At 36.8% G+C, this 21,235-nt stretch overlaps 5 protein-coding genes and 1 pseudogene across 8 annotated transcripts; 3 read left to right on the top strand and 3 right to left on the bottom strand.

Annotated features, from left to right (window-relative positions):
- Nucleotides 1-2,484: 2,484 nt before the first annotated feature.
- On the bottom strand, nt 2,485-4,120 carry LOC111432796 (annotated as a pseudogene).
- Nucleotides 4,121-5,318: 1,198 nt separating this feature from the next.
- Nucleotides 5,319-7,815, bottom strand: LOC111453355. The gene is made up of 4 exons (XM_023094424.1): nt 7,517-7,815; nt 7,253-7,417; nt 6,466-6,714; nt 5,319-5,831 (listed from the first exon to the last, which is right to left on the bottom strand). The coding sequence occupies exons 1-4, from the start codon at nt 7,571-7,573 to the stop codon at nt 5,583-5,585; spliced, it is 720 nt and encodes a 239-aa protein (XP_022950192.1). The 5' UTR covers nt 7,574-7,815; the 3' UTR covers nt 5,319-5,582.
- A 2,400-nt stretch (nt 7,816-10,215) lies between these two features.
- On the top strand, nt 10,216-11,858 carry LOC111448322 (CASP-like protein 1E2). The gene is made up of 2 exons (XM_023087838.1): nt 10,216-10,520; nt 11,358-11,858. The coding sequence occupies exons 1-2, from the start codon at nt 10,273-10,275 to the stop codon at nt 11,695-11,697; spliced, it is 588 nt and encodes a 195-aa protein (XP_022943606.1). The 5' UTR covers nt 10,216-10,272; the 3' UTR covers nt 11,698-11,858.
- Nucleotides 11,859-12,340: 482 nt separating this feature from the next.
- On the top strand, nt 12,341-13,679 carry LOC111449428 (CASP-like protein 1E2). 3 transcript variants are annotated; one of them, XM_023089331.1, is made up of 3 exons: nt 12,341-12,631; nt 12,668-12,699; nt 13,287-13,679. In XM_023089331.1, the coding sequence occupies exons 1-3, from the start codon at nt 12,482-12,484 to the stop codon at nt 13,624-13,626; spliced, it is 522 nt and encodes a 173-aa protein (XP_022945099.1). In that variant the 5' UTR covers nt 12,341-12,481; the 3' UTR covers nt 13,627-13,679. The 3 variants fall into 3 exon arrangements, with proteins under 3 accessions (XP_022945099.1, XP_022945102.1, XP_022945090.1); XM_023089334.1 differs by lacking the exon at nt 12,668-12,699 and adding an exon at nt 12,757-12,765 and having other exon boundaries at nt 12,341-12,654; XM_023089322.1 differs by having other exon boundaries at nt 12,341-12,699.
- Nucleotides 13,680-14,195: 516 nt separating this feature from the next.
- On the bottom strand, nt 14,196-18,014 carry LOC111452728 (E3 ubiquitin-protein ligase MIEL1). 2 transcript variants are annotated; one of them, XM_023093592.1, is made up of 13 exons: nt 17,825-18,014; nt 17,493-17,701; nt 17,269-17,356; nt 17,134-17,190; nt 16,995-17,027; nt 16,658-16,735; nt 16,488-16,531; nt 16,346-16,386; nt 16,027-16,109; nt 15,845-15,936; nt 15,683-15,752; nt 15,554-15,595; nt 14,196-14,604 (listed from the first exon to the last, which is right to left on the bottom strand). In XM_023093592.1, the coding sequence occupies exons 2-13, from the start codon at nt 17,540-17,542 to the stop codon at nt 14,479-14,481; spliced, it is 804 nt and encodes a 267-aa protein (XP_022949360.1). In that variant the 5' UTR covers nt 17,543-17,701; nt 17,825-18,014; the 3' UTR covers nt 14,196-14,478. The 2 variants fall into 2 exon arrangements, with proteins under 2 accessions (XP_022949360.1, XP_022949352.1); XM_023093584.1 differs by lacking the exon at nt 17,825-18,014 and having other exon boundaries at nt 17,493-17,762.
- A 1,145-nt stretch (nt 18,015-19,159) lies between these two features.
- LOC111452179 (nucleolar protein 58-like) lies at nt 19,160-21,083 on the top strand. The gene is made up of 3 exons (XM_023092799.1): nt 19,160-20,647; nt 20,751-20,854; nt 20,933-21,083. The coding sequence occupies exons 1-3, from the start codon at nt 19,483-19,485 to the stop codon at nt 20,969-20,971; spliced, it is 1,308 nt and encodes a 435-aa protein (XP_022948567.1). The 5' UTR covers nt 19,160-19,482; the 3' UTR covers nt 20,972-21,083.
- Nucleotides 21,084-21,235: the final 152 nt, after the last annotated feature.

The raw sequence follows: 21,235 nt of genomic DNA, 5'->3' as shown, positions 1-21,235 counted from the left end.
TTTTTTTTTTTTTTTTTTTTTTTTTGGAATTAGGGATTAAAAAAAAAAATATATATATATATAATATTGGAAGAGAGAGAGAGAGATTTTGAATTACTTTCTCTCTCCTCTTTGGTTTTTATTTTATATTTATTTTTTTAATTGTTTATCCAATGAGTACAAGCTGAGTGTTTATTGTACGGACACGTGGCATCGGGGGATTGGGTAAGAGTGCTCGTAGGAGTGAGGAAACATACTGATTTGATTCGGAGGATCTATCCTCATGGCCTTGCTGACTTGGCAAACTCTATTACTAATATCCACATTTTATTTATTTATTTCCATTTTTCAACTTTTTTTTTTTTTATTTTCTTAAAAAAAAAAAAAATCCAAATCTATATTATTTTCTATTCCAATAGATGATTTTTTGCCCTTGCAATTGTTGAACTCAAAAAATTTGACTACTCCAACATGCTCCATTAAATTCCTGCTAGTTTTAAGTCAAAAAGATAACATAAAAAACGTTTAATTTATCCTTCTAAATTTTAAAATAAAAAAAATTATGTATATATACACACTAGTACACATACACGTGCTCGGTTGAATTTCTAGACTTTGACATTTAGAGCACGGACAGAAATTACATGACAATTGCAATTTATATGTGACTTTTACTTTGTAAGAATATATGTAATTAAATTCACAGCAAAGGGAGAAGAAGCTTAGTTAAAGGGTTGGTGAACCTACGTTGACAATCAACAAAGTTACTCGAAAAGAAAACGAAATGTGATTACGACATAATTTGCTTTCAACTTCATTAACTAGCTAATACCGAAACAATAAATGAAGTAAAAGCAGTTGTTTTTCGGGGTCGTTTGAGTAAGGTTTAATTTAACTGAATCTTGTGTTGAAAAAATCGAGGCCCGTGTCGTCGTTTTCAACGGTTGAAGATAGGGAAGAGTTGAAGGCAAGAGAAGTAGAGGGTGGGTTAGGTACAATGTCACTCCTTGTGGATTTTGCTTGTTCCATGAGAGGCTGTGCTGTGCTAATGGCCTAACAAAGCAGAGCAGACGCTAAGCAGGTCAACTAAGTGTATCTTGCAAATTCCAAGAACAGCTTCACATCTAAGGTTAAAATAACAAGTCATCGTTTGAATCAGTAAGCCCACCGCTAGTAGGTATTGTCCACTTTGGTTCGTATCGTCGTTAGCCTCACAGTTTTAAAACGTATCTACTAGGGAGAGATTTCCACACCCTTATAAGAAATGCTTCATTCCCCTCTCCAATTGACGTGGAATCTCTCCATCTCATATTCGGAAGCCGTAAGTGAGTTGAGAAGTCACTGTCGTTGAACGAGGGAGGGATTTTGTACTTAGAATCCAAGAGTGGCAAGTTTTGATTCCAAGGTATTCTCTCATATCAGTTCTGTTCGTATAGTTATCATAGGAATAACGGGTATCATCGATCGATTTGGGGTTGACTATTTTCTCAGAAATCACGGAAAACTGACTCCCCTCAAGACCAAACCGATTTCCCGATCAAAATAGACTGAATGGACTAAACCAACAAATCCAAGTGATCAAGAAGGTCCAACAGATCGAGTCTAGTTTGATTTTGTTCGACTGGACCGGCTCGTATTTTCATCCCTAGAAAGATCGATACATTACTCTGCTATGATCGTATTATCAGGCAAGGAGGGAGAAAGCTTGAAGAAGTCTAAATGTCAGAAGCTCTAGAGAAAGCTTCGGTTTGACTATAGTTTTAGACCTTTTATCACGGTTCCTTTCAATGGATTCTTGTCTCTAAAAAACATAAGTTTGTGTTCTATTTACATTGTTCATCACCATGGAGATACTTACGGCTACCATTCGGACGCAATGATTGGAGCGGCTACACAGTTGCACACCGCTAGCACATAATATCTTCTTTGGGCTTTCCTTTGAACTTCCCCTCAAAGTTTTAAAACGCGTCTACTAGGGAGAGGTTTCCACACCCTTATAAAGAATGCTTCGTTCCCCTCTCCAACCGATGTGGGATCTCACAATCCACCTCTTTTGAGGCCCAACGTCCTCGCTAACACTCATTCCCCTCTCCAATCGATGTGGGACACCCAATTCACCCCCTTTTGGGGCTTAGCGTCTTCAGTGGCACACCATCTGGTGTGCCTCCTCACTGACACTTTCGCCCAATGTTTGGCTCTGATACCATTTGTAATAGCTCAAGTCCACCACTAGCAAACATTGTTCTCTTTGGGCTTTCCCTTCTAGGTTTCCTCTCAAGGTTTTAAAACACGTATGCTAGGAAGAAGTTTCCACACCCTTATAAATGATGTTTCGTTCGTTCCTATCTAACCGATATGGGATCTCGGCCAATTATAGAATAGATTTCAGATTCTTGAAGAATAATCAACTCTCAAATGAAAACATAATAGAACACTTGAAGCAACAATTAATTGAGTAAGAAGATACCAAAAATAAATGACTGCCTATCATTGACACAGCATGCTCAGCAGAAGAATCATTATGGATCATAAAAGTATGGCACAATTCATTACATAATGATATTGTTTTGAAGAGTAATGGTGACAATTTACAACCCTTCAGATATTGATGTTACGTGAAAAAAAAAAACTTCATGGAAACTCAGAAAGTAGTAAGGATTCAGATAAGGAAACGCGCACCTCCTTCACGTGCACCGCCCATCACGAACTGGCAAGTCCAACGAGCTGTTGCTTCGTAGAAAGTATCAAAAAATCGTCTGTTCGCCTAATTCTTGACCGGCAATCCCTTCCCTGAGGACCCTTTCAAAGAAGTCTTCCAATGTGTCCTTCCCATAACTTGGTGTTTTTTCTGCACTCTACTCTCGTGTCACAGGATCTAAGATCAACATACTTTCAGCTGCATAGTATCTTCCAATTTTCCCGTACTCAGCGGCATCTTCCATGGCGGGGACGAACTTGACAAGGAGGTCGAGAATTCCAATGGCGAAATCCATAATCCCAATCGGTACTTTCAAGAAGTTTGGTTCTTTCCCCAACAGCCTAAACAAGATCTCGCCTTGTTCTAACGGAGTCAACGCCTTCCCGGGGCCACCAACGGGCAAAACCTGATTGATTTAATTGTCACACAACACACAATCTGTGATAAACGAAGCCAAATCCTGCTTGCTGATCGGCTTGCAGGCACACAACTTACCATCACCAAACATCACATATGGCTTGCCACCCTTCACCAACTCAACTTGACCTCCTAAGCTCTTGAAAAAAGCAGTAGGCCTCACAATGCTGTATGTAAGACCACTGTCTTCTCTAGCTGCTTCCATAAGTTCAGCCTCAAATTTGAGCTTAGCACGCTGGAATTCAAGGAGGGGCACGATTTCTTCCAGCCACTAAACTGTTCTTCGTGGCCTCATAATCGATCTTCCAAGAATCCTTTACGCCGCCAGTTCGGCTAGCAAGGCAAGAAACAACAACATCAATAGGAACATCCAAATCCCCGAAAGATTTCTCCAAAACATTCAAATGGGTCACATCAGAAAAGCAAATATTAGCTCCTTTCAACTTATTAGCTGCTTATTCCTTACTATTTCTACCTCTAATTCCACTATTCTCTCTAGCAATGGAAATGACATTAAACCCTCTAATAACCAGCTCCTTAACAACAAAATTCCCAATATACCCTGTAGAACCCACCATCAAAATGTTAATATCATTAGGGTCTTTCGCTCTAAACGAAGATTGAATCGATTTAACAATGGGGTTTCGTCTTTCCCTACTGGATTTGGGGGTTTCTGATAAACGTAAACAAGAAGATCGAAAAGAGAGAGAGAATGAACTCACCGGAATCTGATAGACAAATTGAGAACAGAAACGAGTTGAGTCGCTTCTATTCACTGGCGAAAGAAGGTTGAAACCGCCGCCGCCGGCGGAGGAGCAAAGGGATATTGTTTTGAAGGTTGAACCGCCGGTGGAAATGGCTGAGTGAAAGAGAAAAATAAAAAACATGCGCTGAAAATGTGAGGTCGGAAATTTAGGAGTTGCATTTCCATAATGTATGTGGGTGAATTGTTTGTTTTGAGATTTTGGCTTTAAGTCTAAATAAATCTTACTGATTTTGTTGCCAATCACTTACTTAGGAGCGGCATCCTCCATTTATTTTCCAAAGGACGATTTTTTTTTTTCGCCTCTCTTTTTATAGACTTAGATTATATGAGATAAAAGTGAGTAAAAAATCTATAATCTTACTCGTGGACAGAGTCTCGTTTACTTTTTACTCAATTCTTAAGCTCTTAAACTTGCTCCACTGTTAATCTACATGCTGAAAGTTATATCATTGATTTGTCATTCTTAAGCTCTTAAACTTGCAATCCACGTGCTTAAAGTTATATCCTTGATTTGTCGATATTGAGATGAAAAATGAAAATAAAGACACGTCCATAATAGTTCTTTTTTTGTAAGTAAAAACCCTAAAGGAAACATTTAACAGCCTTTTTTTAAAAAAAAAAATTTAAATGCTCTTTGTTCAAAGACCAAAGTAAATCAAGCTTGAAAATTCAAGAACGGAATTTAAAGATGAAATAACACCTACAATATACACTCTTTTGGAAGTAAATTGCAGCATTTATAGACCATACCATTTTTATTTTGTTGGGTGCCTACTTTTCTCACCTATTGTTCGACATAGAAAATGATATCAATTTCGGGTTGTACGAGGCTGTGACCTAATTCAGTAAGATATAAGGTTGTCTATCTTTGGGGTTAATAGAGGGGTGGTGAGAGCATCTGATACATTCTTCATCAATATTGAGAAAACTCATGCAAGAACTGAATATAACTCAAATATCAAGATGAAGCATACAATGGCATGCGCTTCTGATTTACAACCATTTTCCTGGAGCTCTTGAAGAAAGGAAGCTGCAATAGCTAATGCACCAAACCAACATATTCAAAAATAACACCAACAAAAACCTACTTATTTGAAGACAAATCAAGTTTCTTGACAGATGTTTGATGCTTTAGAATGAAAAGTTTAGGACAACCTTGATCGAATGGAATCTGTCTATAGGTTGTACTACTATGTCCTCGAGTTCAAAGAATAAAAGGTTTAGGAAGACGTTTGTTTCGAAACAAAATGGTCGGTTTTGAAAGTCCACAAAGATAGGTTCTAGGCATCTGAAAATGAAGGATGTATAGTTGGTAGATAGAATAAGAGATACTAGTATAATGTATGTAGAAATGGTGACAGCCCAAGTATAATCGGATTGCTTTTTTGAAAGAATAGAAAATTATAATACCCCGATAAATGAAGTAACCAGAAGAGGGCTGGAAATGACTCGCCACGATAAATGAAGGGATTGTAAAATCCAATACATTGACCCAAACGCCTTTGATAATTTACACAATACGCTAAATATTGAGGTGCATACGTTAGTGAATGACAACTTATCAATCAAATCTGAATGGCAGATACATACTTTACATATTTATATCTACTTGAATTTACAAGCAAGTATTTGATATACATGAACAACTAGTAGCACACAAGTCATTGCAGTTGCAGAATGCTTATAGAGATGCTAAGGGTGTTTTTGTGTGCCATGTTGAGATCAGTGACTGTCAAAGGGATCACTTACAGAAACTTGAACCCGGAGCACCTCATGAACAGGACCTCTGCTAAGCACCCCAAGAACGTCTTCCCCTTCTGCCGTTACAAGTTCTGCCAAAGAGACTCGACGAGTATGTTGTTCGTCTCTCATGCGGAAGCCATAAAACCATCTTCCTAGCTTCCACCATTTCACACATATATGTTTCTCTGAGATCTTGCATCTTTGAAGTGCTTCCATGACTCGATAGGCCTGCCAGGAATCGAAATCAAATCAACAACTTCAGAATTCAGATATATGAGATGCAAAATAAGCTGGAATTCTAATAATGATCCTATACAATTTGAATGCCGAAACAGTCTTTCATCTATACAAATTTTGTTTCATCACTCAAAACATTTTCTAACCACTAGGTTCTTTGGCCATGAAATCATAAGCTAGAATCTTGTGTATTTAAGACTCTAAGCTTTTAATCTTATCCTATTTTGTTTTAGCCCTTAAACTTTGCATAAAGAATCAGTGATTAAAGTTTTACAAAGTATCTAACAAAAACCCAACATAGAAATCTTTAATTTATTTATGTGATACAAAAATGTCCATGTAAACAACAGTTTGAAACTACGTATACTAGGAAAGTGTCAAATTTCCAAAATAGATATGGAATTCTGGACAAATGGCTACAGAAGAAACAATAGCCAAGATTAAAAATGAATTTGTGTGCAAAGTCGAGGAACTATAACAAAAAAAATTTGAAAGTTCAGGACTAAAATAGAGCCTTTGAAGATTTAAGGGGGTCAAAATGGAACTGAGTATAAAAGTTCACAACCAAAATATATCTTAAACCTACAAATGATTGAACAAAAATGGTAAAAAGCAGCAGACGTACAGGGATTTCAAGCAAATTTGTGCAGTAGTGTAAGCCAACCAAGTTCAGCAGCCCATTAAGTTGAGGTTTGAAAAGCACCATTTGAACATCTATAAAACTAAGCTTCAAATCCCGCAAGCCGAGTATTGTCCTGAGATAGTCTCCACCCTCAATCGGTGTCGAAGGAGGGCATTGTTCTATAAACTTGACTGCTGCTTGGGCTCTTCCCAATATCTCAATATGCCTCAGGATGTAAAAGCTTTTCCATCCCTGGAAGATGTTTCATTTTGTTCGTTCCCAAACAGAATTATACCAATGACTTCAACAACAGATCAAGATCAACATCCAACTTAAGTCCACTCAAGATAAATATCCAACGTATGTTCAAATCATTACATACGGGGATGACGAAAATTCGAAAGGGCTCATTCAACTATTGAACAAAAAAGTTTTCAAATCTCTTCATTGCTTTCAAGAAACTAAGAAATACACGTAAATTTACAAATGAGATACTTAACACATCATAGGATGATCATAAGGCCAATGAAATAACATGAAGATGACTTCAAGTGATGGTGAAATAACTAAGATATATCCGCCGTATGTTTCACTAAATAATCAACCATTTCAGATAGAGACAGCTACATTTGAATTACGAAGCAGAAAGAACAAAAAAACAACCTCTCAAATCTCTCAATTGGTTTCAAGAATCCTAAATATAGTAACCATGTAAATGGATAATCCAATATGGTAAATAATTAACCGAGGTCCAAAAAAAAAAAAGGAGATTAAGATATGAAAAGAGCACCATGGATATGGGGAATTTTGCAGGAGTTGACGAAGAAGAACCAGTAGATGAAGAAGCATAGATATAAGGCCATCTTTCTCTTGCAAGAGACTCCCACAAACAATCGGAATCGAAAAGTTCCCGACATAACCGCGAGCAACAGCCCAAAGCACAAATGTCCGATGCCTTCATCACAGCCCAAAATCCACAGAGAAAAATCGATTAATCCCAAAGAAAATTCAAGTAAAATAAGAAGATCAGAATGATACAAAACTCCGCTTGAACCTGAAGAGAAGAAGCAATTTTCAGGGCAACATCAAGTGGAAGATGAAGCAACCCCATTTTCGATTGCTCTCAATTTTCTTCTTTCTCCGCTCAAAATTATCAATCGAGATTTAACCTGGAGAATCCTCGAACGATCAGCAACGATCGATTTCATGGGAAGAAAGAAAATGAAGAAGGAAAACCACCGATTGTACTGAATCCCTAACCGAGCTTGCTTCCCAATGGAGTATGCTGAAGTTGAGGACTCGTGGAGAAGGGCTTTGACGATGGAGCACACGTGGAAGTTCTTGCACGCATTATTTTTCACAAGTAATTTATTTTTTAAATAATTATTTTTTTCAAGTTAAATTATTAAATCTCTAAATTTGTGCCTATTCGAGATTAATCAATTAATTTGTAAACTTAAATTCGAATTTCCACGTCAGCTACTAATGAACCTCTGTAATTAATTAAGTACATTGGTGTGAGGCCTTTTGGGTGCACACAACACAGCAACCTCATGATAGTTGATGCTCAAGGTGGATAATATCATACCATTGTGGAGAGTCGTGTTCATCTAACATGGTATCAGAATCATGCCCTAACTTAATCATATCAATAGAACCCTCAAAAGTCGAACAAAAGACTCCAAAAGAAAAGGAGTTGAGCGAAGTAGGCATTAGTAAAAAATGACTAAGACTCCAAAAGAAAAGGAGTCGGGCCTCGATTAAGGGGAGATATACTTTGTTCGAGGGGAGGTGTTGGATGAAAGTCCCACGTCGGCTAATTTAGAGAATGATCATGGGTTTATAATAAATGAATACCGTCTCTATTGGTGCAAGACCTTTAGGGTGAGAGCTTATACTCAAAGTGGACAATATCATACATCATAGAAAGTCGCATTCATCTAGCACCAAACACAATAGTGAGACACTTTAAAAAGTTAATTTAATATATATAATTTTTTTTTTGTAAATTATTTATAGTTTTTTTTTTCTTTCCAAATTTAGTAATTATTCATTTATCCAAAAGAAAAATAATAATAATAACAATAAAATTTATGGGTATTTGTTTACATAGTTTTTCATTAAATTATTAGTTGGCCGCCAATTTAATGCATTTTTATATCTGCAGCCAAGCAAAATACAAATGGAGTACTCCAACCCTACATTAATGCTAAAGGCCTGTTTGGCAACGAGGTTAAGCAACTCTTTATCTTATTCTCCTTTTTCTTTTCTTTTAAATTAATTTGGATTCATTTTTTTAAAGTTTATTCATACTATTAATTTTTTTGTTAAATTTTTTTTTATTTGTTCATAATTTAAGAAATATTCTTACATGGTAACTTTTGTCACATTAAAATTATTATTATTTAACTAATTTCAATAAATAAAAAAAATACAAGTGGGACCAATTTCAAGATTTATTAAAAATATATTAACTAAAATAAAAATAATTATGAAATTAGATTAAAAATAAATTATACGTATATAAATAATAACATTAAATTCCAGTGATTTTGTTCAACCTAATCTAGTTTTAGATAATTAAAATTTTAAGGTTTATTAAAAATATATACTCTCAATATACCATGTCTTAATGAATATTCATTTGAAGTAAGATAAAGTATATTGACCGTACATCATACATCAATTAACATTCATTTGAAATAAAAACACGAGCCTCACTTGAATAAGTGTGAGGCTCGAAGATGGTTTTCCATCTGTTTTGGAAACAAGACTCAATGGAGAGGAGAAATTATCCGAGGAGACAACCGTAATAGGGTTAGTAGGTTTGCATCAGAGAGAAAATTGTAACCGCCCAAGCCCACCACTAGTAGATATTGTTCACTTTGACCCATTACATATTGCCGTCAGCCTTACCGTTTTAAAACGCGTCTACTAAGGGAAGGTTTTTCCACACCCACATAAGGAATGCTTTAGTCCTCTCTTCAATCAATGTGGGATCTCACAATCCATTCTTCTTGAGGGTCCAGAATCCTCGCTGGCACACCACTCAATGTTTGGCTCTGATACCATTTGTAACCGCTCAAACCCACCGCTAGTAGATATTGTCCACTTTAACCTGTTACGTATCTTGGTTAGTTTCATGGCTTTAAAACATGTCTACTAGGAAGAAATTTTTACACTCTTATACATAAATAACATTTCGTTCCATATAGGGTTAGTAGGTTTGCATCAAATAGAAAATTGTAACTGCCCAAGCCCACTGCTAGCAGATATTATCTACTTTGACCCGTTAAATATCGCCGTCAGCCTCACTGGTTTAAAGCACTTCTACTAGGGAGAGGTTTTTCCACACCCGCATAAAGAATGCTTCAATCCTCTCATCAATCGATATGGGATCTCACAATCCACACTTTTTGAGGGTCAGCATCCTTGCTGGCACACCGCCCGATGTCTAGCTTTGATACCATTTGTAACAGCCCAAATTCATCGCTAACATATATCGTCATTTTAGCCCATTACGTATCGCTGTCAGCCTCACAGTTTTAAAACGTGTTTACTAGGAAGAAGTTTTTACACTCTTATAAAGGATGTTTCGTTCCACTCTCCAATCGACGTGGGGTCTCACAGAAATCGTAAAAATACCGGAGAAAATTGAGTTAAGAGTAAGTAGATGAGTGTTGATTCATTAAAAGCACCACACCAACCCCATAACTTCCCCACCTCCCAGCTCTTAATTTCCTTTCATATTATAAATTTTATGTCCCACTTTCTTGGGAATCCAAACCCTAATCGTCTGAGAGAGGGAACATGGAAGTGGAGAGAAGATCAGTGAAAAAGGAAGAAGAAGAAGAAGAAGAAGACATGAACAAGAACGTAATGCTTAACCATATGGCTCAAATGGGTTTTAGGTTTTTGGGATTTGTGTTGAGCTTAGTGGCAGCCATTGTCGTGGGACTCAACAAACAGTCCAAGGTTGTTCCTCTTACTGTCTCCCTCAACCTCCCTCCTTTGGATTATACTCTCACCGCTAACTGGCATTACTTGTCTGCTCTCGTGTAAGTCTTTTCTCTCTCCCGCTCCGTTTTTTCTTTCTATACCTTCATTTTCGTCTTTCGAGTTTAAATCGAGCCCCGTACGAAGATTTAAATGTCTGCCCTTTTAAAGCGTGTTTGTTTTAATGTTTTTTTTCGGTATTATCACTCAAATAGTGATTTCTTATGTTTTTAGTTTAGCTGGAGATTTAAACCCGTGACAGTTTAGTTGAAGATGATCAGTATGTTGAGGATTATTGGGAGTGAGTCTCACATTGGTTAATTTAGTAGAGGATCATTGGTTTATAAATGAGAAATACTATCTCTATTGGTATGTGGTCGGGAGCACAAAGCAAAGTCACGAGAGCTTATGCTAGACAATATCATATTATCGTGGAGAGTCGTGATTTCTAACATAGTATCAGAGTCATGCCCTAAACTTAGTCATGTCAAAAGTGATAAAGTGTCGAACAAAGGGTTTACTTTGTTCGAGGGCTCTAGAGAAATGAGTCAAGCCTCGATTAAGAGGGAGGTTAACTAGATTTAAACATGATTTGTGGACATCAATAAAATAAAGGAGGTGATATTATTTCGGGTTTTCAAAAAATTTAATTTTTAGGTAGAATTAGAAATTAATAATAATTGACAATAATGAATATGGTCGGATATTTGTTAAAAATATAAATACGATCAACGGGTTAGTTTTGGTACTTTTACGAGCAAAATAATTAAACTTTTGGTGTTACTTATTGAGTCAAGTATAGCTATTATGAATTTGGCACCTTGACACGTTCGATGTTCGTATACATATAGATAGAAGTGAAGGTGGTATTGGATTAAAAGTATCTCGTGTTTTTTTAGGTATCTTTTAGCGACGAATGTGATAGCATGTTCGTACAGCTTCCTATCGTTCGTTTTTTTGTTAAAAAACAAGAACAAGGACAGCATCTTAGCGTTATTGGTAATTGTTCTCGACACGGTGATGGTGGCGCTGCTCTTCTCCAGCAGCGGAGCTGCAGCGGCGGTCGGAGTCATTGCGTACCACGGGAACTCACACGTGCAATGGAATAAAGTGTGCGATGTATATGGTAGATTTTGCAAGCAAATGGCAGCGTCTACTGTGCTCTCTCTTGCCGGTGCTGTAGTATTTATGTTGCTTGTTGTGTTGGCTTCTGTGGGCCTCCAGAAGAGGCCCAAATAAATGGGCTGGGCTTTGGGCCTGTATTTAAAGCTTCTTCACGGCCCATCTAAATGGGCTTTGGCTCTATTCCTCACAGCCCAATTTAAAGGTTAGGTTATCAGTTGTGGAATTGAAAATGTTACAAGAAGACTATTTATGCATTATATTTTTATTTACCTCAATCTCTTTTTCTCTAAAAAAAAAATAAAAATAAATTATTTATCAACCGAGTGTAGTTCAATCATTAAAATATTTAATATTTTTATTAAAATACGAGCTTGAAAAAAAATTTATGCCCCATATTTAAAATGGAAATAAAAAAAAACGTGTATTAATTTTAACGCAACGATACAATAAAAAAATAATTTTTTAAAAATCTATGGATTATTTTATTATTACTATTAATTCTAAGCTACTAATTTTTAGGCATATCTAGGTATATTCTTAATTAATACATTATTAATTTAAATAACTTATTTTAAAGATTTTTATTAATATGATTTAACGAAGATTAAAACATTCAATAATAATGAATTATTTATGAGCTTGATGGGTTTCGTGGCATAATATTTGACTTTAATGATGTAATAATAAATTATGTTTGAATTTTGGAACTTAAATAGAAATGGCTATAACATTAATTAATTAATTAAATTGAAAATGAGTGTCACCCACCAAGTAATGAACATAACTGCTCTGATCAACCACTTTTGGCACCATATATTTAATTTTCCCACATTTTCTGTTCCACACTTTCCCATCATCCAAACACTCTTCTTCTTCTTCCTCTCAATTGAACGGAGCAATGAGTGGTGGTGGGAAGTTGGAAGGGGTTCTTAGGGTTTTGGGGTTTGTGTTAACTTTGGTGGCAGCCATTGTTGTGAGGCTTGACAAAGAAACAAAAGTGGTTCCTTATTCTATCTCCCCAAACCTTCCTACTTTCGACGTTGTTGTGGTCGCTAAGTGGCATTACTTGTCTGACGTTGTTGTGGTCGCTAAGTGGCATTACTTGTCTGCTTTCGTGTAAGCTTCTCTTCTTTTTTTTTTTTTCGCTATAATTCACTCGAGATTACTCTCGTTTGCTTTTGTGTAAGCCTCTCTTGTTTGTTCTCTTTACGTTTTAGTCTTTCAAACTCACTCGAGATGTAATAACTCAAGCCCACCGCTAGCAGATATTGTCTCGACTTTTCCTGTCAAGAAATATTTTGTTCCCCTGTTCCACTTTTCAACCGATGTGGGATCTCCCAATCTACTCCCTTAGGAGCCCGGCGTCTTCACTGGCACACCGCTCGGTGTCTGCCTCTGATAATATTTGTAATAGCCCATGTCCACCCACCCCCTTGGAGACCCAGCGTCCTTGCTGGCACAACGTTCGGTGTCTGGCCCTGATACCATTTGTAATAATCTAAATAGTAGATAATCGTCATTTTTGGGCTTTCTCTTTCGGGCTTCCCCTCGAAGTTTTAAAATGCGTACGTTATTAAGTTTAAATCTCGAATCCAACCCCTAATCTCGAATCCAACCCCTCTCTCTCTCAACTGTTGAGCTATGTTCATGTTAGCAACCGTGCATGGGTAGTAAACATTAAAAATATATGTTTTGTTGTGAAGGTACCTTTTTGCGGCCAATGTAATTGCAAGCTTATATGGACTACTGACGTTGACTATTTCATTAGCAAACAAGAACCGAAGCAATATATTAGCTTTGCTGATCACCATTCTCGACCTTGTGATGGTGGTGCTGCTCTCTTCCAGCGCCGGGGCCGCCATAGCCATTGGAATTATCGGCTACCACGGTAACTCGCACGTGCGGTGGAACAAAGTGTGCGATACATTTGGTAGATTCTGCAAGCAAGTGGCAGCTGCTTCTGCTCTCTCCCTTGCTGGAGCCATCGTCTTCATGCTGTTAGTTATATTGGTTGTTGTGGGCCTTCAAAAGAGGCCCAAATAAATGGGCTAGAGGCCCTCTTTCTCAAATTTTCATTTTATGTTTCATATTACTTCAATATAATTAATCATAGATCAAAATATAAGATGTATAAGATGTTTAAACTTTATTACAGTTAATTATTATGATGCATACCTAATAGAATTTTGGTATTATATTTGACCATATATTCTAAAAGATCAGTTATTTTTCTTGAAAAAATAATAATTCAGGAACCTATTAGACACAAAATTTAAAGTTAAAAGAATGTAATACACTTCAAAAAATTTAGAAACCAAACCGGACTTATAATTACTTAACCTAACTAAACTGTTGACTTTTCGACTTTTCAGCCCAACACTTAAAATGTATCGTCAATCAAACATCTCGACCTTTAATTATCACTAAGGTCGCCCACCCCAAAGTATTATATCATACCCAAAAAGGGGAAAAACGATACATTTTCAAACATCAGCCTAAAAAACGATTCATATTGAAAATACTCGTGTCGATGAGATTGAACAACAGCAAAAATCAGAAGAAACTAAGAAAGAAATGAGCAGCAAAAGCAAGAGAAGAGAGAAGATATGATAGAACAATGGAAAATAAAGGTATTCACTCCAAAGTTAGTATATTATATGGTCACAAATTCATTATACCTGGGTTTCTTTAAGATCCCACCAATGGAGGAAGAAGAATTAACAACCTGAAAAAACAACAGTTTCCAAGATTCCACAACCCAATTACTCAGAAATGCAATCTTTGAAGTGATATTAATGGGAGTTATACATATATATATATATATATAACTGATACAGAACCCACCCAACCAACCAAACCCTCCTTAACATATGATGATGATGATGATGATCTCTATCACTGTGGTAGAACTGGAGGAGCTATGGCACGCGTGTTGTACGATTGGCAGTGGTTGCATTTCTGCCCGATTATGTGAAAGCACACTTCAGTCGTGTCGTTGCAGTCGTTGCACAAAATCCATACCTGCAAAACGTAGCTATAATTTTCTAGTTCTGATATCATGAAAGTTCTCAGAATCGGAGCAAAAAGGTTAGAATAAAGGAAAAACAGTAAGAATTAGGCGTTTCTTTTGTACCATTGATTCATATTTAAGTGTTCATAACAAGTAAGCATCAGGTGTATGTAAAAGATAATGTCCAGAAATCAAAGATTCAAGTTGGCTGAATCAATCAGCCAACAATCTTCGGGTAAATATAACGATACGAAAGACGACAAGTGGCTGAAGACAGTAATATAATCAGCCAACAATCTTCAGGTAAATATAATGATATGAAGGACGACAAGTGGCTGAAGACAGTAATATAATCAGCCAACAATCTTCGGGTAAATATAACGATACGAAAGAGTACAAGGGGTTGAAGACAGTAATATAATCAGCCAACAATCTTCGGGTAAATATAACGATATAAAAGACGACAAGGGGTTGAACACAGTAATATAATCAGCCAACAATCTTCGGGTAAATATAACGATACGAAAGAGTACAAGGGGTTGAAGACAGTAATATAATCAGCCAACAATCTTCGGGTAAATATAACGATACGAAAGAGTACAAGGGGTTGAAGACAGTAATATAATCAGCCAACAATCTTTGGGTAAATATAATGATATAAAAGACGACAAGGGGTTGAAGACAGTAATCTTTGGGTAAATATAACAATACGAAAGACGACAAGTGGCTGAAGACAGTAATATAATCAGCCAACAATCTTCGGGTAAATATAACGATATGAAAGACGACAAATGGTTGAAGACAGTAATATAATCAGCCAACAATCTTCGGGTAAATATAACGATACGAAAGACAACAAATGGCTGAAGACAATAATATAATCAGCCAACAATCTTTGGGTAAATATAACGATACGAAAGACGACAAGTAGCTAAAGATGGTAATATATGGAAAAAAAACCTTTTTGTCACGATATTCCTCCGGCATGACTGTTGCTTCAATCTAAACACATGGCAGATAAAACATTACAAGTCAAGAGATGATTAAGGAAAAAACTCACAAAACATGCTTGAACTTTTTTATTGTTACCTCCTCGTCTAATTGTTTCCACGCTTTGGACATGTCGATAACCGACTTAGAGCAAATTGGACAACAGTATCTGGGTTATGCCACAAATTCTCATTATACATCGATTATGCATCGTATTATGGCTTTCAAACTAATGAAACAAAGACGAGCTTTAGGACTTACTTCTCACGTATTATCATCTCGAAGTAACATTCGCGATGCATCGTGTGTCCACATTTCATAACAGCAACGTCTTTCAGCGAGTCAAAGAGATACTGTAAACATCCAACATGGAGGTGTGAGGATGTAAATATGGGAATTCAATTTCGAATGTTCGAAAGCACAGGAAAAGGCTGGAGAAAGACCTCATAACATATTGGACAGTGGTGCTGCATAGAGTTCTCGATACACGAATGATTGTCACGCAAATTTACGGAGTAACATGATCCTTTTAAGAATACAAGAAGCATAATCAGATCAAATGACCAGATTCTTTCAATCTAGAACATTACACCAAAGATCAATACTTTCAGAAGGACATAATAATCAACTAATATTTTCAGGAAAAAGTAAGCAAATCGAAGAATTAAACAGAACGACGATCATCAATAAATGGGGGTGCAGAGACAAACACGAATTAAACTGATACTAATCAAAATCCTTTAGAAAAGTAGAAAGATTTACCACACTTCTTGCAATGAAAATAGTTTTCTTGACCACCAACCCTGTTCACATGAGATTGATAAACTCAAAAGACTTGATTTGATAAACTTTAAATGATCAAAAAAGGGAAAATTATAAAATTTTGCAATGAACTCAAACTAACCTACAAATCCCACAATCCTCACAGTGGAACTGCCCCTTCTCAATCTGCAGAGAAGCATGGAAATCATGAAGGAAATGTACAAACATACAACACCAATTCTTGCTATTAAACTCCAAGTAAACACACGCTTAATGAATAAAAAAACAAGAACTAAGAATCATAATATTTACATCATCATCATAGAATTTGCATATTTCACAGAAATACTCTCCCATATTAACACCACAATTCGTACAAACTCGAGCAACCTGCAAATCGTGGTAAATAGTAACAAAAAGTCAACAGCCAGTTGAATATAAAAAAAAAAGCTCTACGACGTGTTTATGACTTTACAAGTGCTTAAAAACGACTTTTAAGTAATAAAAATATATTTTTAAGTAATTGGATAGTCGTTCCGAACAAACTCTTTACTTTTCGACTAATTAGTGGAATCTACATATTTCTTCACGAAGTAGACAAGATCAAAACTCAAAAGGGTATAACAAGATAGAAATAATATTCACATACTGGCTGCTCCGTGTCACAAACCGCACAGACGACCTGATTCAGGTTTAGGAAAAGATATCAATTGACTGTCATTGCATACTTCACGCATAAGAGTAAAAAATCCATGAAAGGAATGAGATAAAGATATAGAAAACCATACTTGTTTAACATCGAAACGGTTGAGTTCATGACGATCAAAGGGTCTGGTCATCACACTCTAATGCATCAAAGAATGAAAAACGTAAGCAAAAGTAAACCAGAAAGTAAAGAACAACAATCGATAACAAGAACAGACCGTTGCTTCGTTATGGCAATGGCGACAGGGGTAGATTTCATTACAACATGGGGCTCGAATCTTACATCTCCTGCGATAATGCTTGCATCTAAAACCAACCCACAAATTAAAAACAGAACTCAAATCAAGAAAACCCCAGTTCAAGAATCTTTACATAGAGCATTAAATGAACGAAAAGAAACAAAAGGGGCAACGAAAAAAGGAATGGAGAATTGGGTTTTTACCCATAGCCCATCTTCCCAAAATCGAAACGATCATCGGCTGAGACTTCCATTGAAAGGTCAGGCGGAGAGGGAAGAGAGGCGACGGAAGAGCTTCTTAAAAGGGAAAGAAGGGCTGTTTGGTTGTCGATTCAATATCTCCCCAAAAGGAAATGTTAATGATGGAGACCCCAAATTTATATCCACCTTCTGCATCTCGATTTGCAATTTTCCTGCATAAAAAATTAGCAAAGATAAAGCGCTTGCAATAAATTATATTAAATCTTAAGAAACGCCCACTTCAAGAGAGAGAAAGAGAGAGGATCCGTAAAGGATAAGGTGGGTCGAAGGCTGACATGGGAAGGTGAAAGGGGGAGGCGCCGAAATTTTAGCAAATGGGGAATTCAATGAAGGGTAAGAACTGGTAAGCCAAGAAACTGATTGGGGCATTTTAACAAACACTTCGAAGGCAACGAGGATTCCAAAACTTCTCTCGTCACTTTTTCTTTCTTGGGTTTGGAGAAATAACTTCTTCTTCCCTCACTTGATGGAGAAGAGGAGGGGAAGAGAGTGAGAATCCCAATGCAATTCAGTTCAGTAATTCTGGAAGCCATTACCGTATAAAACAAGTTTTTTCTTGTTTTTTTTTTGTCTCGATCTCATGCATTCAAAACATTTTTTTTTTGTTTCCATGTCCTATATAGAAATTTCCATTCGGGTCCGACCACTTACCAACGAAGGAACGGGAGAAAGAGTGAGAAGATATTTCTATCCTATAACTAAACGAGACCAAGTACTGTTCACATATAGAATATCTTAAATATTCAAGTCGTACTCAAATTAGCAATTGGGTTGTAACCCCACGAGAAAGTTATCAAGGAGGACATTTTAGTTTGTGAGATCCCATATCAATTAAGGAGGAGAACGAAACATTTTTTATAAGGTTGTGGAAACTTCTCCCTTACCAAACCGTTTTAAAAACTTTGAGGGGGAGCTGAAAAACAAAGCCTATAGAGAACAATATCTACTAGCGGTGTGACACCAGGCGGTGTACCAGCTAGGAGGCTGAGCCCCAAAGAGAGGTGGACACGAGGCAGGGTGTCAATGGTGGAACCCCATAGAATTATTTCAAACTCAAATAATAATATATATTTAATTATTCAAATTTAATTTAATAAAAATGGATTTTCTTATAGTAAAAATGATTTTGAATAATTAATAATTGAAAACAATAAATTTAATAAAAACATAGTTATTTATGTTTGATAAAATATTTTAAAATTAAATTAAAATTTAGACGATAGTTAAAATTTCAGTTTATAATATATAATAAACCATAAGACAAGTGGTAATTATAAAACTAATCATTATTAATTAATTTTCAAACATGATTTTAGCTTATAATTATTATTTTACAATATCATATAATTTACAATATAATATTTTAATTCAATAAAAAAATAAATTTAATTTATAACCTTAAAATATTATATTTATTAAAGTATACATATATTTATATTTTCACAAATTATTATTTCACTATTTTTCTCCATTTTACTAATTATTAAAATATTAAAAGTCGTTCAGAAATTCTTTTAACCCAAAAAAAAAAGAAAAAAAAAGAAGGGGTTAAAGGGCATTTTTGGAATTACACTTTTTCTTTTTTCTTCGTTGAAACAGTTTCCAAGTTCGGTTGAAGGGTAGAGCTTCAATCCTCCATTTTCGACCTTCAAAGGAACGAGAAAGACGGATCGGTAATGGCCATGGAGAAGGGGGAAAGAACCCTGACCAACCAAATTCCGCTCATACGATCTTCATCATTCCAACGCGATTATAACAGCATCAATCAACAACAACGAAAAACTGACCTCTCCGCTTTGATTTGCTTTCTTCTTTGCTCTCGATCTCTCCCTCTTCATTGTTAAAGCGGGAGAGATCCAATTTCTCCTTCCTGTTCTCCGCTGCCTGTTCTTCTCCATTTTGTCTCCAATCGCCGACGTTCATCGCCTCAACCATGGGCTGCGGAGAGTCGAAACTTGCTGTGGCCACCGCCGATGGTAGCCTCCCCCGCAAGAAATCTAGTGCCAGCCGAACCAAGAGCAGCCGCAAAGCCGTCGATGGATCGAAAAGTGGCGCCGATTTACCTGTGGCTGATTTGAAGGTCGGTGAGGAGAAAATCGACGGCGATGTGAAGGTTAAATCGGATAACAAAATGGAGCAGCGAGTAGAGGAGAAGAGCGATGTGCAGAAAATCGACGGCTCTGTGAAGATTGAAACGAAGAACAAGACTGAGCAGCAAGAAGAGAAGAAGAGCGATGAGGAGAAAATCAATAGCACTGTGAAGATTGACACGGAGAACAAGACTGAGCAGCAAGAAGCGAAAAAGAGCGTTGAGGAGAAAATCAATAGCACTGTGAAGATTGACACGGAGAACAAGACTGAGCAGCAAGAAGCGAAAAAGAGCGTTGAGGAGAAAATCAGTAGCGCTGTGAAGATTGAACCGGAGAACAAGACAGAGCAGCAAGAAGAGAAGAACAGCGATGAGGAGAAAATCAATAGCGCTGTGAAGATTGAATCGAAGAACAAAACGGAGCAGCGAGAAGAGAAGAAGAACGGGGAGGAGAAAATCAATAGCGCTGTGAAGATTGAACCGGAGAACAAAACGGAGCAGCGAGAGGAGAAGAAGAACGGGGAGGAGAAAATCAATAGCGCTGTGAAGATTGAACCGGAGAACAAAACGGAGCAGCGAGAGGAGAAGAAGAACGGGGAGGAGAAAATCAATAGCGCTGTGAAGATTGAACCAGAGAACAAAACAGATCAACGCGAGGAAAAGAAGAGCAATGGCGATGCGGCGGAGGTCCAGCAAGTGGAGAAGGAGGTAGCGAAAACAGAGAACAAAATAACCGGCGACGGCGAGAAGAAGAAGGAGAACGTCGTTAATGGCGGTGCCGTTGAAAAACAGGTGGCCGGCGAGACGAAAACAGAGAAGGACGCTGTTGTTAATGGCGGTGGAATCGAAGTAGAGCAGGGAGTTAAACCTGCCAAAGAGAAGCAATTGGCCGGAGAAACGAAGGCAGAGAAGAAGGAAGGCAACAACAATGGCGTCGCCGTCGTCGTCGTCGTCGAACAAGTAATCAAACCTGTTGAAGAAAAGAAATTGGCCGAAGAACCGAAAATCGGTCAGTAAAATTTTGACACAATGCAACCAAATTATTTCCAACTTATTTCACAAAAGGATTATTTGAAGTAATTCATTAAAAAATGGTGAAATCATGTGGACAGGAGAAGGAGAAAAAGAGGCAGTGAAAGTGAAAGAAGCAGCAGAAGCTCAAAGCTCAGGCACTCCCCTTCTTCCCACACAGGAGAAGACTGTGAAAGATGCCAATGTTTGCTAATTATTCCTCATATTATTATCATATTATTATTATTATTATCATATAAACACTTATTATTATCTTATGCAGGAAAATGCAGCTGATTTGGCAGTGAAGGAAAAGAAATAGAGCACCAAAAGTGGAAAAGAAACCGATTGTTGATGATGTTGTAAAGATCATAAAATGTTGATCATTTTTTTATTATGTTAATAACAACTCCTCTGCCTCCAAATATTCACCATTTCTATTTACCCATAATATCTACGGTTTGAAACTAAAATCCAACTTTGTGAATGTTTGCTGAATCACCACACCTCAATGGGGGTGAGAGTTCTCTTATTTATAATTATTTTCAGAATACAGAAATATGGTAAATTACAAATATTATGGAAA

Source organism: Cucurbita moschata, unplaced genomic scaffold, assembly GCF_002738365.1.
Source record: "Cucurbita moschata cultivar Rifu unplaced genomic scaffold, Cmos_1.0 Cmo_Scf00001, whole genome shotgun sequence".
Taxonomy (NCBI): Eukaryota; Viridiplantae; Streptophyta; class Magnoliopsida; order Cucurbitales; family Cucurbitaceae; genus Cucurbita; species Cucurbita moschata.
This window is presented reverse-complemented; position numbering and strand designations above follow the sequence as displayed.

What these genes read in the sequence shown, in the direction of transcription:
- LOC111448322 (XM_023087838.1), top strand. Translation starts at nt 10,273, where the DNA reads ATGGAAGTGGAGAGAAGATCAGTGAAAAAGGAAGAAGAAGAAGAAGAA. An exon ending in CATTACTTGTCTGCTCTCGT is followed by an intron (nt 10,521 to 11,357) that starts GTAAGTCTTTTC and finishes GTGTTTTTTTAG; the next exon opens with GTATCTTTTAGCGACGAATG.
- LOC111453355 (XM_023094424.1), bottom strand. Translation starts at nt 7,573, where the DNA reads ATGGGGTTGCTTCATCTTCCACTTGATGTTGCCCTGAAAATTGCTTCT. An exon ending in AAATTGCTTCTTCTCTTCAG is followed by an intron (nt 7,418 to 7,516) that starts GTTCAAGCGGAG and finishes GCTGTGATGAAG; the next exon opens with GCATCGGACATTTGTGCTTT. An exon ending in CAAAATTCCCCATATCCATG is followed by an intron (nt 6,715 to 7,252) that starts GTGCTCTTTTCA and finishes AACATCTTCCAG; the next exon opens with GGATGGAAAAGCTTTTACAT.
- LOC111452179 (XM_023092799.1), top strand. Translation starts at nt 19,483, where the DNA reads ATGGGCTGCGGAGAGTCGAAACTTGCTGTGGCCACCGCCGATGGTAGC. An exon ending in GGCCGAAGAACCGAAAATCG is followed by an intron (nt 20,648 to 20,750) that starts GTCAGTAAAATT and finishes TCATGTGGACAG; the next exon opens with GAGAAGGAGAAAAAGAGGCA. An exon ending in AGACTGTGAAAGATGCCAAT is followed by an intron (nt 20,855 to 20,932) that starts GTTTGCTAATTA and finishes TATCTTATGCAG; the next exon opens with GAAAATGCAGCTGATTTGGC.
- LOC111449428 (XM_023089322.1), top strand. Translation starts at nt 12,482, where the DNA reads ATGAGTGGTGGTGGGAAGTTGGAAGGGGTTCTTAGGGTTTTGGGGTTT. An exon ending in CATTACTTGTCTGCTTTCGT is followed by an intron (nt 12,700 to 13,286) that starts GTAAGCTTCTCT and finishes TTTGTTGTGAAG; the next exon opens with GTACCTTTTTGCGGCCAATG.
- LOC111452728 (XM_023093592.1), bottom strand. Translation starts at nt 17,542, where the DNA reads ATGGAAGTCTCAGCCGATGATCGTTTCGATTTTGGGAAGATGGGCTAT. An exon ending in TTTGGGAAGATGGGCTATGG is followed by an intron (nt 17,357 to 17,492) that starts GTAAAAACCCAA and finishes GGTTGGTTTTAG; the next exon opens with ATGCAAGCATTATCGCAGGA. An exon ending in GAGGATTGTGGGATTTGTAG is followed by an intron (nt 16,387 to 16,487) that starts GTTAGTTTGAGT and finishes TCATGTGAACAG; the next exon opens with GGTTGGTGGTCAAGAAAACT.